The sequence below is a fragment of the Saccostrea cucullata genome, unplaced genomic scaffold, assembly GCF_032062105.1.
Source record: "Saccostrea cucullata isolate Sc308-1 unplaced genomic scaffold, CSIRO_AGI_Scuc_v1 ctg61, whole genome shotgun sequence".
In the NCBI taxonomy this organism is placed as follows: domain Eukaryota; kingdom Metazoa; phylum Mollusca; class Bivalvia; order Ostreida; family Ostreidae; genus Saccostrea; species Saccostrea cuccullata.
The window spans coordinates 191,654-208,750 of NW_026937101.1; the positions used below are offsets into that span (position 1 = coordinate 191,654).

The 17,097-nt window shown below is 34.7% G+C and overlaps 1 protein-coding gene across 2 annotated transcripts in view; it reads right to left on the minus strand.

Moving 5' to 3' along the window:
• Positions 1-1,211: 1,211 nt before the first annotated feature.
• The window catches only part of LOC134247306 (mRNA-decapping enzyme 1A-like), a 28,838-nt gene continuing 12,952 nt past the window's right edge, over positions 1,212-17,097 (minus strand). The window contains exons 3-12 of one of the 2 annotated variants that reach the window (XR_009987804.1): positions 15,993-16,120; positions 13,807-13,870; positions 11,242-11,398; positions 9,595-9,730; positions 8,398-8,566; positions 6,845-7,223; positions 6,486-6,591; positions 6,214-6,299; positions 2,311-5,822; positions 1,212-2,099 (exon numbers count right to left, since the gene is read on the minus strand). Coding sequence is in view for 1 of the 2 variants with exons in the window: in XM_062729671.1 (XP_062585655.1) it covers positions 5,751-5,822; positions 6,214-6,299; positions 6,486-6,591; positions 6,845-7,223; positions 8,398-8,566; positions 9,595-9,730; positions 11,242-11,398; positions 13,807-13,870; positions 15,993-16,120 (1,297 nt within the window). In the remaining variant the exon portion in view is untranslated. Of the gene's footprint in view, positions 5,823-6,213; positions 6,300-6,485; positions 6,592-6,844; positions 7,224-8,397; positions 8,567-9,594; positions 9,731-11,241; positions 11,399-13,806; positions 13,871-15,992; positions 16,121-17,097 lie in introns of both variants that reach the window. The other variant, XM_062729671.1, reaches the window with a different exon arrangement.

Consider the following 17,097-nt stretch of genomic DNA (forward strand, 5'->3'; position numbering starts at 1 on the left):
CTGTTAATCTATCTGATAATCTGTTTGTCTACAAAAACTTTATTTAATCTTGTCTGTTTGAATGCTTGATTCTAGGGTTTCAATAACTCACAAGTGTTTTCTTTGTAACAAGACTTTTCCTTGGGTAACTAACCCCAAGAAAAGTTTCTACAGAATTGAACAGGGACTGAAAAATGATTAAGAAATGAGAATGCCTCTGTACATATACCGTGAAATCACAAATTTTCATGGGGGTTTAATTTTTGTTGTTTTCAAGGTATGACGAGACCCACGAATTCATGTCCACCACGAAATGTAAAATGTTACATACATAAGTACTCATTAATTCTCGATCCACGAAATCAAATCCCCAAGAACTAAGAGATTTTCCTCAAACCACGAAATTTGACCCGGCCCACAAAAATATGTGATTTTAAAGTATGCAATTTTAATAATCACAACACATTATTAATTTTTGTTAGAAATCATTTATTTTCATAATCTTTAGGACAATCTGAAAAATTAATCAAATTTTACACGTTTTCTTTCAATTCTAAAATGTTTTTCATTTTGAATATAAATGAAACCATTTCTTGACAAAGGACAAAAACTGAAATAAAATTCCCTGGTTTGTTTCCACAATATATGTATAATGCCTAAAAAAAATTGGACACATTTATTTTGTACTTTTTGAATATGTTGATAAGGACACCCCCTGCCCCCAAATGATATTGCAAAATACATCATTATAAATGAATGGACTTGGCTATTAAAATTGTAACAAATTTTAGCGATAAATTTTAAAATTTTTTGAACTAGGTTTGGAGGATGCATTGTATTAATTAGTATACATTTAAAGAAACATGATAGGAACAACAAAAGAAGCATAACAATTGAAAAACAACAAAATAATCCAATGCCCTAAAAGTAATAACTGCTCTCATAAAAATTAAACTGTAAAATGATATCATAAATTTACTGGAAATGTAAATCAAGAGAAAGATATTCTTAAACTAACATCCCAATAGATAGACAACTGTTTGATCCACCAAAAAAAACCCCATACGCTTCACCTATACAAATTCTTTAAGAAAATAATGATCAATTTTAAAATTAGGGACAAAAACTGATTCAGAACAATTGAAGACTGGTTGGAATGAACAACTAGTAATACAGGGGTCCCTGACTCCCCCATAGAATTACAAATACATTTTGTAAAAGGTCAAACTGTAATACTCCAGTATCCTTTTGATAAATATAAACAGTCACACTCAAAAAAAAATTATATTGTGACAACCCCACCAACCCTTTTTAGCCTTAGTATAAGTACATATTTTTCTACGACAGCTGTCTGGACATTATCATTTCCCCAATACATATGTATGTCATTTAAAGTAATTTGAAAGCAATCAATATAGCCAAAACAAAAGAAATAAAAGTGACCAATGAATAATACAATACATGTATTACAATGTTAGCAAAAATGAATTTATCGAAGGTTTGTCTCCCAACCATACATTTTGTTAAATCTTTAAAATAATCCAATTCTTGTTCTTCCAAACATTTTTTCACTTGCTTATTCAAGTGAATTTCTTTTATGAGATTTCAGCTTAATAACCAAAAATGCACCCTTTGAATGTTACGAGCAATTAGCACCACTCATAGACAACTACAACCTGACAACATTCAATGCTTCACCATTTCTCTATAGAATGAAATGCTGAATTGCACATTTGTTTGCAAATTACAATGCAAGCTAACATACCATATGATGTTAACTGGTCAACAGATACACTGTATACAGTATATATTCTGAAATACAAACCAAATGACTGCTAGGTTTAAATCTTTTTGCGAGTGTAACTTTAAAGATGGTGCAATTTGCGATTTACAGAAAATCACACAACAGAAATAACATTTTATGTACCGGGTAAAAGAAAATTTTTAGAAATACAATTTGGCATTTGAAAAATAAAACAATATTATACTGTAGTACTTGTTCAAGAATTGTACAAAAACGTACTCTTTAAAATGATCATATTGGAAATAATTTAAATTCTCAATTTTGTTCATCCTTTTTTTTGACAAAATTAAGTTTTTCTCAGCAAGGAAAATGCTTACTGTAAATCACTTTTTATTAACGAGAACTTAATTTTCGCGTAATTATGCGAGACAGTGTGCTCGCGAAAATTTAATTCTCGCGTATAATAGTATTCCTTAAAAATATATAGAGCAATAACCACAATTTGCGAAAATTTTGTCTCGCTAACCCAGAGTCAATGACTATCTTGCGAAAATAAGGTGTCGCGAAAATTAAGTGATCTACAGTACTTATTTGTTAAATTCCAAGATATCTTGCTTGAAAATATAAACAAAACAAAGCAAATTACTGTAAATACAGTGTATTACAATCATGTTGTTGTAATGCAAAACGGCCAGTTTCCTGTAATAACAACATTTTAAAATGTTTTTATTCCTTTTCATTAAATCAAATTAAATTATCAGAACCAATACACTTACTAAACCATTGTTCAGACTTTAATGACAAATGGGATATTGAAACACAATGCTCCTAGAACTGGCAAAATCTTATAGGGAAAAATTTCTGATGACCTTTAACTTAGTAGGACCTTGACTTTCTTCTCTAACAATAAAGAAGTCTCCAATTCATTTTCATTCAACTTTTAAAGCTAAGGACAAGGAAAGACCGACAAATGGACAAAACAAAAACATACATAACCTCAATCCTTCATATCTTAGGAATCAAGAGGTTAAAAGAACATTTTCAAATACTTCCCTAAATTACAAATACTTTCTGTTCTAAAATTGATTTCCACAACATAATTATACACAGACAACATTTCAGTGTTGGTTAAATCTCCCTCCTTTAAGAAAAAACTCCCTTCTGCCTTTCTACCCGAAAAATTGCAAGAAAAATTTATAAAATGCTATCATAGTATTGGAACCCTGAAAGATTTTAACCACATGAAAGATTTAAGATTTTTTTGGATATGAAAGTTTGAGGAAAACAAAAGCTGCCCCCAACCCCTCACCCAATTAAAAAAAAAGGAATAACCTCTCTCTTTTGATACCAGAACTTGTGTACTGTGTGTTTCTTTATGTAAACCACAACAAATACTCAGCTAAACACTCTCCTTGATTGACCACAATCAACATACTGTGTCACTGACCACTCCTACAACATCATCATGTACTGCACATATCACTCATAAGACAAAGAACTGTTTTATAAACAGTTCCACATACAAACATTCAATTGCTTTCATTCTTCATTCACAAACATATACTTACATACAAATACAACCACAGAATTCTCTTTTTTTCTTTCTAAATGGCAAGAAAAACAAGAAAATAAAAGTAAATATAAGTTATATAACAGCCATTTCCTTATATGTTAATGGAATGACTATCAACAAGAAAAACAAAATTTACTCACATTTACTTAAATACCTAGAAAACTCACCGAGCAGGGTCCAACAATAGCAAACACAGACAGACAAACACACACACAGCTAAATACTGAAGGAAAACTCTACATGATTTCTCAAATTACTAACACAATAGGAAAGGATAAGACCATTCAAAGTCTTTATGAACAAAAGTCCCTTCACCAACTGTGTCAAATCACTTCTGTTGTTGGTAACTTCTGATACATGAGCCTTTAATTGTTGACATGAAATACATGAGTACTAGAGACTACACTATAAATAGACTGTAAAAAAGTCCTATAATCTTACAACACAGACATACAGACTACAATCATGACACTCACTTCACAGACTTACATTCTACTCACATCAAACTGACTGAACAGTGATTTTACAAATCAGGAATGAGAAATGCTAATGGCAAATGATTCTTGATATAAAGCAAATAACTGTTTACAGTGTAGCACCCATTTACTTTACAATATTTGCCCATGATTTCCATTGCAACAATAATTTTCTAATAACTTGTAAAATTCTCAAGTTATACAAAAAATACAGCCATATTCAAGATTTGGACATTTAACTGTTCCAAGTAAACTATTTAGTAATGTACATGTATCTTGTATGAAATGCATGTTATCTCTCTTTCTCTTTTTAGGTTAAAGGGATAAGCCAAAATAATTTAAACTGTTTTAAAATATAGACCCGCATTCTCCTCACATGATTTTTAAAAAAATAGTTGTCTTATACTTCATGTTCCTTACATTTCACAAACTTCATAACTCGTATAATATTTACATCAACAAACTGGAAGCTATTGATTGAAGTGAATAATTTTCTTTGAGTGAAATTATTTTTTGGTACAAAACAAACTCTTTCTAGGTCTTTAAATGAAGTAAGTTTAAAATGTCTTTAAACAATTTTGTAATCTGTTAAAGGTTTGTATAGCTCATCATTCTCATTTGCAGAGTTATAGTTCCTTCCTCTCTCAAACATTTCTGTAATCGACTTGTATCAAGATTTTTGACAGAAAGTAAAATAGATGATATCCCTAAGATTGAATTATATTAAATAAATCAGTCTAGATCTACTTGTAAATATCAACCTTAAAGAACAAACATTAGAGTAAAGATTGTAGTATAATGAATGAAAACAAATTTTAATCACTGATATAAATAAGGAGCTGGTGATAGGTATGAGGCTATGAGCCAATGGAAAAGTATTCCCCTGTATTTGATACAGTATTTCAACATAAGAATCATACACTGTACTGACTGAAATATGGCAAATACTAGCATAAATTAAAATTGGACAATAACTTCCAAGAACTCAAAACCTAGAAAATGACCCTGTATTTGGTTATGCTTGATAAGACCTCTATATCAACTCATATATAATGAAAGCACCGAATTAATATGGAGAGTAAATGGACCACAAACCATGGCAACGTACAAAGCACTTAAAAATATCAAATAGCTACCTCAAATCATGCCAACAAAATAAGGATAAGACATGTAGTTATAGGGAATAAGTTGTAAAATAAGAGAGCCACTTTTTTTAAAGAAAATCATTTACAAGGAAGGTGAAAACCTTGGATATCTTAATACACTGGGGAAAAAAATCAGATGAAAGCAATCTCAGTGGGTGACATAAATGAACACAGCAATTGTGACTTTAACAAAATTGTGCAAGTCAAGTTATAATGTTAAAAAAAAAAATAATCATATATACCAAATACACTTGGTACAAACTGCAAAAAGCATATAAATCTTTCAAACAAAAATAAATAACATCTCTCCACAACATATTGATTTTCTAATTAAAATTATGACACCATATTCTGAGATCACATCTGTCTATATCTTTTACATTATCAACCTTATATGAAATTGTTCTCCATATACACAGGATATGCAAGTGTCAATAAAAATAATACTGAAAACCTTATGAGCAACCTATAATTTAAGCACTTGACAAAAATGACACTCTTGTGTTACAATATAATAAAAACCCAATGATCAGGAATTGCACTTTAAAGCAGCCAGAGAGAAAAAAAAATGCAATCTCATTTCACAGATATAAAATTTTGTATTTGTCCTGATCACAACGAACAACAACAATGAAATAAAGCACTATCTGCTACTGATAAAAATTGTTCATGGATTCTGGTGAATTTGAAATCCTGGTCACATGACTGAGTTGAAATCCTGGTCAAATGACTGAGTTGAAATCCTGGTCATATGACTGAATTGAGGTCCTGGTCACATGATTGAATAGGCAATCCTTTGGCTTTCTGGGACTCTATAGTGGGTCTTTAAAATGCTATGTCTTGTGGGATAACTTTAAACTGTTGAGATAGGCTTGATGTATACTGTCTATAAAACTGGAATCATTCTGGAAAATCCAAAACAAAATTATAGATGACAAATTTGTCATATTTTGTAGATATAATACCGTAAGTATAATTTTTAGCGAGGTTTTAATTTTGGCATTATTAGCGAGGGTGCCGAGATCGCTAAAATTGAATACCGCTAAATATTAATTGTGTTTTATTTGTAATAGCTTCTTTAATGTGCATTTTAAAATCGCTAAAATAACATCTCGCTAAAAATAATTTTACCAGTTTTTAAGGACAAATCACAAAATTTGCGTCCAGCTAAAATTTCCACTTTTACGGTATGATGAAATATTAATGGAATGTACAACCATCAGACAGAGATAATTCATGTTTGTATGCCTTTTAACTGTGCTAAGGACCTAGTATAATGTGATTGTAAGAGCTAACCTTGATTAGATGTACGAGGGCTTGCTGTAGTTGTTCTCTAGTAAGGGCAGCTATTGGTAGGTCATCTGACGAGTCCTGAGTTGTAACTGAAACAAAAAACAAAATATTTACAAAATTTCCTGCTGTATTTATTCTTATCTCAAAACTTAAATAATTTTTTCAAAAAAAAACAAACCAAACACGGGAAATGAAAGTTAGAACTAAGATATCAGGACTATGCAATATGAATGAAGCCTCAGGTTGAACTTCTATTACTTACATCTATTACTTACATGATAGTGTGGTGGCAGGGGAGCCTGCTTTGGGGGACTGAGTGAATGCCATGGGGGTCAGTAAAACATCGGGATTCTGAGGCAGTAACCGAGATAAACCAGAGGTCTGAAATATACATCAAACACTCAATAACAAAAGCCACTCAATAACTGAATTACATATACTTTACATGAAAATTCCTATGCTTAATAAACTTTTCTTGTGGAATCTTTTAATAAAAAGTATTCTTATTAAGCATGCTGTTTAATAAAATATTCTTGTGCAAGCTTTAATTAAAACTCTCATGAAACAGAAGTTTTTCCACACAAGATGGACTGTACTTTGTAAAATTAACTAATGATTTGTATATTCTGTATACCACATCTGCACTGAGGGACATTGAGGTCTGTAATGCTGCCGGTGTCAGTAGACTCTCCGCCCCCTCCGTCTGTACGCTGGGGGACTTCCTCCTCCCTTTATCCTCCCCACCTTCTGCCTCTTTTTCATTTGTTTTCAAATAAGGTGAAAGATCATACTTTGTGGGAGCTGCCTTGTTCTCCCTCTCTTTGTTAGGTGGTGATACTCTTTGGTCTGACTTGAAGTTTTGTGGGAGGGTCTGGAGTGAGGGGGCTGAGGGGGGTTTAGGGGGGACGTCCCGGTGTTGCTGCCTTTCTATGTCTTCCACCATTGAACCACTTGACATGATGTGACGCAATAAGTCTTGAGATTTAGAGTCCCCCTCTGTCATAGACATAGACCTGAAATAAATTAAGTATAAACATTTTTAAAAAATATAACCTTAGATTGCAAACAAAATATACCGTATAAGTAGAATTTTTATCGAGGATTTAATTTTGGCATTATTAGCGAGGGTGCTGACATCGCTAAAAATTAATTGCGTATTATTTGTAATAGATTCTTTTGTTAGCATTTTAAAATCGCTAAAATTGTGTCTCACTAAAAATAAAATACCAGTTCTTAGGCAGAAATCGCTAAAATTGTGTCTCACTAAAATTTCCACTTATATGGTACATAGAAAAATTATGAGAATTCAATCAAGGAAGACACACATATATTCTGTATATTTGACTTCAATCTTAGTGACCAGCTGACCTGTGAAATGGCTGTAGGCAGGGCTTACTGACCTGTGAAATGGCTGTGGGCAGAGCTAACTAACCTGGGAATGGCTATGGGCGGGGCTAACTACTTGTGATATGACTGTGGGCAGGGCTAATTGACCTGCAAAATTGCTGTGGCCAGGGCTAACTGACCTGTAAATTGACTGTGGGCAGGGCTACTTCTTGTGAAATGACTGGGTGGTGCTTACTGACCTGTGAAATGGCTGTGGGCAGGGCTAACTACTTGTGAAATGACTTGGCAGAGCTAACCGACCTGTGAAATAGTGGTTTGGCGGAGCTAACTACTTGTGAAATGACTGTGGGCAGGGCTAACTGACCTGTAAATTGCTATGAGCAGAGCTTACTGACCTGTGAAATGGCTGATTGGCTGTAGGCAGGGTTTACTGACCTGTGGAATGGCTGTGGGCAGGGCTAACTGACCTGTGAAATTAATGTGGGCAGGACTAACTGACCTGTGAAATGGCCGTGGGCATGGCTAACTGACCTGTGAAATGGCTGTGGGTGGGGCTTACTGACCTGTGAAATGGCTATGGGCATGGCTAACTGACCTCTGAAATGGATGTGGGCAGGGCTGACCTGTGAAATGGATGTGGGCAGGGCTGACCTGTGAAATGGCTGTGGGAAGGGCTGACCTGTGAAATGGCTATGGGCAGGGCAGGGTTGACCTGTGAAATGGATGTGGGCAGGGCTAACTGACCTATGAAATGGCTATGGGCAGGGCTAACTGACCTCTGAAATGGCTGTGGGCAGGGCTGACTGACCTGTAAAATGGCTGTGGGTGGGGCTGACTGACCTGTGAAATGGCTGCGGGCGGGGTTGATCTTGTCTGTTACCACTCTGCTGCTGTAGACTAGCATTCCTGAACAAAGTTTCTAGACTGATGGGTGCTGTTCCTGCACCTGTGGCAGGGGCAGTGGCAGGGGGCACTGATGAAGCCTTAGTCCTATCCGGCTCCCCTCCACCTGGTAAAGAACAGCAACAATGATTTTTTCGTCATAAAAAGAAAATCATTAAAACAGTAAAACACTTACCATTCAAAAGTTAAAGTATTTGCAAGCTAAAAAACATAGGTAATCAAAGATTACGAAGCTCACCTAGACGAATGTTATCAGTTTAAGTAATGCAAATCTCACATCATATTTTCTTAACAGTTAGTATTTATCCTGAAAACAATATTCAAGGAAGTTCAGGTCTTAAAGTTCATTGGGGATTAATCTGTTCCAAAAACTTTAATCTGGTCACTCGTTTGGAAAATGTAGGTCAGATCGAGCACCCGAAGCAAGTTTCAATTGTCTATCCTTAGACAAATCATCCATGCAAGTTTGGTCCGGGTAGGGCTTATAGTTTATTGGGATTAACCTAGTCACTCCTCTGGAAAATGTAGGTCAGATCCATTATCCGAAGCAAGTCTGGTAGTGTCCATCCCTAGATGCATCATCCATGCCAGTTTGGTCTGGGTAGGGCTTATAGTTACTCTAGAGAAAAACTTTAACCTGGTCACTCATGCCTGGAAAATGTAGGTCAGATCCAGCATCCGAAGCAAGTGTATATGTCCATCCCTAGATGCATCATCCATGCAAGTTTATGTCCGGGTAGGGCTTATAGTTACTTTGGAATGGACCTGCTCCAAAAACTTTAACCTGGTCACTTATCTGGAAAATGTAGGTCAGATCCAGCATCCGAAGCAAGTCTGGTAGTGTCTATCCCTAGATGCATCATCCATGCAAGTTTAGTCACGTAGGGCTTATAGTTACTTGGTCCATCCCTAGATGCATCATCCATGCACATTTGGTCCAGGTAGGGCTTATGGTTACTTTGGAATGGACCTGCTCCTAAAACTTTAACTGGGACGCCGACACCGACGCCAAGGGTATAGCATAAGCTCATCTCGACTTTTTCGAGGTGAGCTAAAAAGCAGACAGAAGGAAAGATAAAAAATTACTCTCTTGAATCAATGGTTAGGGCCATAGTGGGGCACAATAATTCTTACCTTCATCATTAACTTCAGCCATCTTGAGAGGTGTGGGTCTGAGTAAGTTTGTAGCCTTCGTCGCTGAAGCATTGGGGTTATCTATCAAGGGTTTGGGATCCCTTGCCTTTGGTAAACTACTGCTGCTGCATTTAGACTGGAAGGTATGAAAATAACTAAGGACCTTTTAACAGGACAGCCCAAACAACTAGAACTGTCCAAACGGGACAAAATACCCCCCGCTGGGTTTTTCAGAAGTAAGTTTTTCCATAATAAAAATATGTATCAGACACCAATTATGAAATTTTTATTCCAGTGACCTTGAACTTCCCCAGATAATCTTGGGTCAAGGTCATGACACACCCTTGGGTCATGGGCAATCTTTCAGTGAAATGAGAACCTACCAAGTTTATCCATAAGAAAGATATGGACCGGACACGAATTAATATTTTCTTCCAGTGACCTTAACTACCCCAAATGACCTTGGGTCAAGGTCATGACACACCCTTGGGTCAAAACAATCTTTCAGTGAAATGAGAACCTACCAAGTTTATCCATAAGCAAGATCTCACATCATAATTTTTTCTTCCAGTGACCTTGAACTACCCAAAATGACCTTGGGTCAAGGTCATGACACACCCTTGGGTCATGGGCAATCTTTGTGTGAAATGAGAATCTACCAAGTTTATCCATAAGAAAGATATGGACCGGACACGAATTATGATATTTTTCTTCCAGTGACCATGAACTTCCCCAAATGACCTTGGGTCAAGGTCATGACACACCCTTGGGTCATGGGCAATCTTTGTGTGAAATAAAAACCTACCAAGTTTATCCATAAGAAAAATGGACCGGACAGGAATTATGAAAATTTTCTTCCAGTGACCTTGAACTTTCCAAATTGACCTTGGGTCAAGGTCATGACACATCCTTGGGTCATGGGCAATCTTTGTGTGAAAAGAACCTACCAAGGTTATCTATATAAGATATGTATCAAACATGATTTTTGAAAATTTTCTTCCAGTGACCTTGAACTTTCTCAAATGACCTTGGGTCAAGGTCATGACACACCCAAGTTTGGTCATGGGCAATCTTTGTGTGAAATGGACCTACCAAGTTTATCAATAAAAAGATATGGACCGGACACGAATTATGAAATTTTTCTTCCAGTGACCTTGAACTTCCCCAAATGACCTTGGGTCAAGGTCATGACACACCCTTAGGTCATGAGCAATCTTAGTGTGGAGTAATAATTCTAATGTCCATCATGTAAGAAAGATATGAGAGGTGACACGATTGCAGTAAGTTTGTAGACAGACGGAGCATTGGACGGACTATCAAGGGACAGACAGATCCCTTGCCAGTAAACTACTGCTGCTGCATTTAGACTGGAAGGTATGAAAATAACAAAGGACCTTTTAAAAAGACAGCCCAAACAAAAGGTTCATGGAGTACAGTGTTCACCCGATCAATTAAACATTTACATGTACATGTCTTTTGGGAAATTAATAATGCTTGTAGCATACCTTTGCAGCAATTTTATTTTTGATAATTTTACAAGATTTCAAAACCATGAAAAAGAAATTTTTTGAGATTATATAATAAACAGAACAGAAAGTGAGGTCTCTTCTGTCAGTTCAGAAACACTTTAGGTACAACTTAACTTACCTTGTCATATTCGTGCTGAGCTTTAGACAACATCTGTAAAATGTCTACATTTTTCGGTAAACTTTCTTCTTTTTCCAACATGCTGTCTGACTCTGAAGCTCTTCGTTGTCTCATGTCAGATTTCGCTCGATGGTAATCAATCGCCAACTGCAATAGACTGAAGAAAAACAAACCCATCTATAAAAAAAGTTTCATCAATTTTGCATGTGATCAAATGTTTGAAGTTTAATGCAAAAAGTGCAATTGATTTTCAATATTACTTTCCACTCTCCAATCAATGTGCAGATATATATTTTGAGATAAATGTGCAGGAAAGATATTGATCATTAGCAAATTAAACAAAATTCCACTTGCTTTCAATTACATGTGCACAGGGTAAACTTTTTATTCATACAGATTGTAATATTAGCTGAAAATTTAAATAAAACCATTAGTCTAACTGGGGTCTAAACCAAACTATGAGAAGCATTTACCGGGTAATTCATGTACAGTGTACTTTATATCTGACATAAGTCTATAATTAGAGCTAACAATTACATTTGGGAATTCAGCTAATAAAATGATCCCTTCAGTATTAATTTTTAAGAAGGACAACTAGCCACCCTGCACATTGTAGGGTGTAATGATCAATGTCAAAGGACATGTTGTATACAGACACGATGAGTGAATAACCCTAAAATACCAATCTTCTTAGTTCAGGCCCTACATGTAGGATGGGGCTTAGTTGGGCATACAAGGAAATACATAACATTCTCTTAAAATCTTCTTGAAAATTATAGGGGTGGATGTACTGTGAACGTGAGAACTTTGACAATGTGAAATCATGGACAAAATCACAGATTCCTAATTATCAAAATTTACACTCGTCAACTTTCACATTCCTGTACAACAGCATTGTGTGTTAAATACTGGTAGATTGTAAAAGTTTCAACTTGTCATCTTTCTAATATACTGAAATCATCAAACTTTCATCCCTTCAATATACTGTTAACCACTTTACAGTATCTTGTAGATCTTTTGCAACTCAACACTACAAATTCAATTGAGAGTGTTCATTTTTTCCCTTGCTCTATAAATTCTCATGAAAATATATGAACTGTTAGCAATTACTCTTAATGATTTCTTATTTAATCAATGCTTCATAATAGACCTGTCAATGCTTGAGGTAAACATCCTCTAATTTAGACACCATTGTTTAGTGGTCAGAGGTAACTGTCTTCCAACAGACAGCAGGGTTAAGTCTTCACAACAATAATCACTATGGCAAGTTGGGTGTTAAATATTTATTTTTTTTTAATAACATTTAAGGAACTGCTGTCTAGTTTGTTAGGTATGCAAGAGTTTTAAGGACGGTTGGAAAATATGCATAACCAATGAATAACCTCACCCAATTTTTGCTTTTTCCTCCTTCCTCCTAGAAGGACATAACCCTTTACTTGATCAATTATGAAACCCCTTTATCCAAGGATAATTTATGCCAAGTTTGGTTAAATTGGCCAAATAGCTCTAGAGAAGAAAAAAAATGTGTCAAGTTTACAGAAGCTAGACAATGGGTGATCCGAAAATCTCACTTTAGCTTACAGCTCAGGTCAGCTGTTTAATTTTCTTATTAATTGTGAACAATTCTGTAATATGATTTTTTGCTGCGCCAGCTTTGCTGCATGTTTTGACAGAAAACACTCAGATTCTGCCAGATCTTGCAGCAGCACATGTGGAACATCTGTTTTTCATGTGTCGCTTTTCTTCAATGAGAGTCAGAAAGAATAATGAAAAATATTTTTTTTATTCATAACATCAGAGGCGGATTTAAGGGGAGCACATCCCTACACCCCTCAAATTGTCGAAGTTAGCATAAAACATAGTTTCCTTGATACAATGTTAAAAATGTCTACTATAATCCAGGAGCTTCCAAGGGCTTTGCCTTTGGGCCCCCCTGCCTATTTTTTGCCCCCCCTCCCACCAACTTCAATTCCTGGAGTCGCACCTGAACATACATGCATATTTAAAAAATTATACTTTATCTACAAGCTTTCTCCTTTTTACAGATATGAGATCATATCAATTTTTGAGCAAGAAATGAGATATAGATATAATTTTTCCAAAAAGTCTATCATAAATATTATTTTTCTTATCTTTAAAAATAAAACCACCAAAAGTCTTCTTTTCTCATCAAAAATATTTCCTTGGTAAACAGGTTACAGGAGAAAACTACATCATTTGGCTGTTTGACAGTTTCACTTATATAACCATTTCTTAAAAACCATTTATCTGCATTACATTGCAGATATTTCTGCTTCTTGTTAGAACAGGATTTTTTAAGCTCAATTTCTTCATGTAAATTAATGTAGTTTTTCATAATTTATATCCAGTTTTCTTGATTAAACAAATTCCTTCAAACACCTACAGACAATTTTTTTTTAGAGCTGGTATCAAAACGATCTATCTGCTCAGAACACATATATAAGCATATGTTGTGCAGACAAGGTTTCCGATAGTGAAGACACTAATTACTCAGCCCGATTACGTCATGATAACACAGACACTGGTCCCGAAACTCTCACCTACCTATTCATTAACTGTCCAATCCGAGCGCACTCATCTTTATCATAGAACCAAATGCCATAGATCGCTGAAAACAAAAATAAAATATCATGAGTTTCTAAAACATTAGTACTTATTTCACGTACTTTTAAGATCTTGCTGAAATCGACTAAAATACTTTCAATGAGTTACCCAGCAGGATAATTACATATCAAGGAGGTGGGAAAATAATGCTTCTTTATGGCGTCAGCAAGTTTTCTGGGTAATTCATGACGAAAATCAGATATCTTCTTAACAGATAAAATATCATATAATTATGTAACCAATAGAGATGCCACTGCAGACCAATGAAAAACTATCATTCAGTACGTGTTGGACTAGTAGTGAAGTTTTTATTAATCGTTTTGGACCTGTTAATTGAAATGAAATACTTTTAAATGAAACCTTTTGAGGACTATTTCATAAATTATACTTTGAAACCAATTGAACACTATTTCCTGGAAATTGAGGATAAAATTGTGATTCAATTTTCTTTGATTTAAAATAACGACATACAATGGAAATTTAGTAAATAACATTGTGTACACAGTTCCTGAGGCTCTATGATAGACGTGTATCAGTTTCGGCTGTAAGCTGGGTGGTCAGGTGGTCAGTGATTTACTAGTCTATACAGTATCTTATCACAACAGATGGGTTTCATTCTTATCACAGAGATAGAGATTAGATTGAAAAAAGACACCTGCCTACCTATCATCATCACATGTCACTAGTCAAAATAACATGTTCAGCAAAACTTTGAATTTGGTTCTAGTAAAATAAAATTTTTTATGTATTTTGGAGAAACTACATGCAACTTTAATAAGTGTTTTTTGGGTAGCTTTACTTATTTTATTTGTAGTTTTCATGTTATGGATGACCTTGAACTTTGATTAATTGATTATTTAATGTTTTACATCCAAATTTTTTTCTCCTAAAGAGACATCACCAGATCTGGTGATAGACTTTAAGGAGGCTGGGCGGTCAACAAATTAACCACAAATTAACCACCAGATTTAACTTATTTTTTTAGATTCGGTATCTTAAGCTGTCAACTATCATTTGGCAAAGAAAAAATTCCTACATTTTAGTTTTAGAATTTGATCATTTTTGTATATCTTTATATGGAGCTCTTCTTTTAAAGGAGATCGAAATAGTCTAAAAATGGCTGCCACCCCCCAGCCTCTTTAAATGTAGATCTTAGTTTGCTCAGCACTCAGTGGCAATGACTACAGTGACACGGAATATACAATGAAGCACATTGAAGTCACTGTGATAAAATTTTTTGTTTGTGTGGAAAGTAAATTTGGGTGTTTCCAATTGAAATTCATTTGTTATATAATGACATGCCTATTTCTTTAGAAACGACAAAGAAAAATGCTTTAGTATACCCTACTCTTTGCAACTAGCAACATGAGTTACACTAAAATGGAGATTTTTAAAGTTATAAGAAAGAGTTGGAGAGTCACCGCTTCTGTGAAAAAAATGCATTGCAACGAATTTCTACATAAAGTTTGAATTTATCATGTTTATTGGAGTTACTAAAACATGTATCGGTGGAACACATGCTTACTAAGTGCTTATATCAACCGTTAATTGGCTATTATATTTATGAAATACCTGTTCCAGATATTCGAATGAACCATTTGACCCATTTTTTTTCTTTCTAAAGAAATGGGTGTGTCATTATATGACAATCAATCTAAAAATAGCTCAAAATGTTCCATTCAAATGGAAAACTTCAGCACTTGTGTTCTTCATTTTATGCTATAAACTGAAAAAATGTCCCCTCTCTGTCCACTTATCCTTTACCTTGGTTTTGTCAAACAGTGAAAACTCACGATACAATTTGTCGGAAACCCAAGGTCAATCTTGCATACACTTACAATGTATATTCAATAATAGAAGGCAAAATTGTCCGTAGGCTTCCGAAAAGGGATATAATTGATGTATATAATAAAAAAAAAATAGAATATTATACAGGAATATCTTTTTTTCAAGGCAAAAGGAAAAAAAGAGGCTTTAACTAGAAGGGCAACAAGTCAAAAGCTGTAGAAAGTTTATAAAGAAAACAAACTCAAAACTCTAATGATCTTTGCCCTTCGATAAAAAATAAAGAAGATTCCGTCTTGTATATCTGTTAGCTGACTGACACATTGGCTCCAATCACTGACCTTTGGTATTGCGATACAGAAGGAAGGGGTCCTGGAGCTGGAATTCCAAATCTTTTGTGATAGGCTCTATCAGGTTGTTCAACCCCAGCCGGTTCAGAATCATGAAGCCGTTGTTTGGAGAAGCCGACCTGTGACAGAAAAAGAAAGCAAACTGAAACAGCTCCCTCTCCAAGACAAGTGGGTTCAGCCACACAACACAAAGCAGACCCTGTGTTTCCCCTGTGTTCATATGGAGGGTTTATTAAGTGAAACAAACTCAAACTCTTTGCAATTGTCATAAAAACAAGGAAGTTTTTCTTTCATATTTTTTCCCCAGGGTTTCATTTTCATTTTAAGGAATTCGATCAAGGATGTTTTTTGTTTTGTTTTCTTAACAATCACTTATTTTTAGTGAGTGTGGGGGATTACACTTTTGGTAGATTGAAGAGACTCAATAATTCATATTGAGTCAAAATGTAAAATTTCAAAACAGGTAGCATTTGAACACTTAAATTCCCATGATCTGAGTCTGAAAATATGACCATCCACATTCCTTGCATTAGAATGTTTCTAATTCAGAGTTGTATGACCTCTGTTAACATCTCTTTTGTATGACCTTGACCTTTTGTAAACATCTCCTTTGTGCCAACTATAACCTTCTGAAATTCCTTCAATTTCAAAGTTTAATCATTCAGATTTAATACATGTATTTCAAAAACCTTTAAAAAAATCACATTCTGACTTGTATGACCTTGACCTTGTCTTAAGATCCTTTGTTCCTGACATTCCTGTAGTGATTTTATGAAATCAATCCATTGAAAAATTGAGCTATAGACAAGAATATTACACTTCTATCCTGATGAGTTTAACCTTGTCCAAATGACCACAGCACAGGACTGTTACACATCCTCTGGTCAGAAGCAACCTTTTTTGCCAGTAAAATCTTTAGGTATTCTCTTTTCTCTCCTCTTTGAGTTTGATCCTAGTCAAGAAGGAGAATGACAAGACCTTTATATTTTTAAATTTCTTTGACCTTAGTGAGATTCAGGACATTCCCTCATATCACAAGAAAATTTTTTTTCAAGAGTATGCTTTTATTGTTTCTCTATTTCAAAGTTTCTTGACC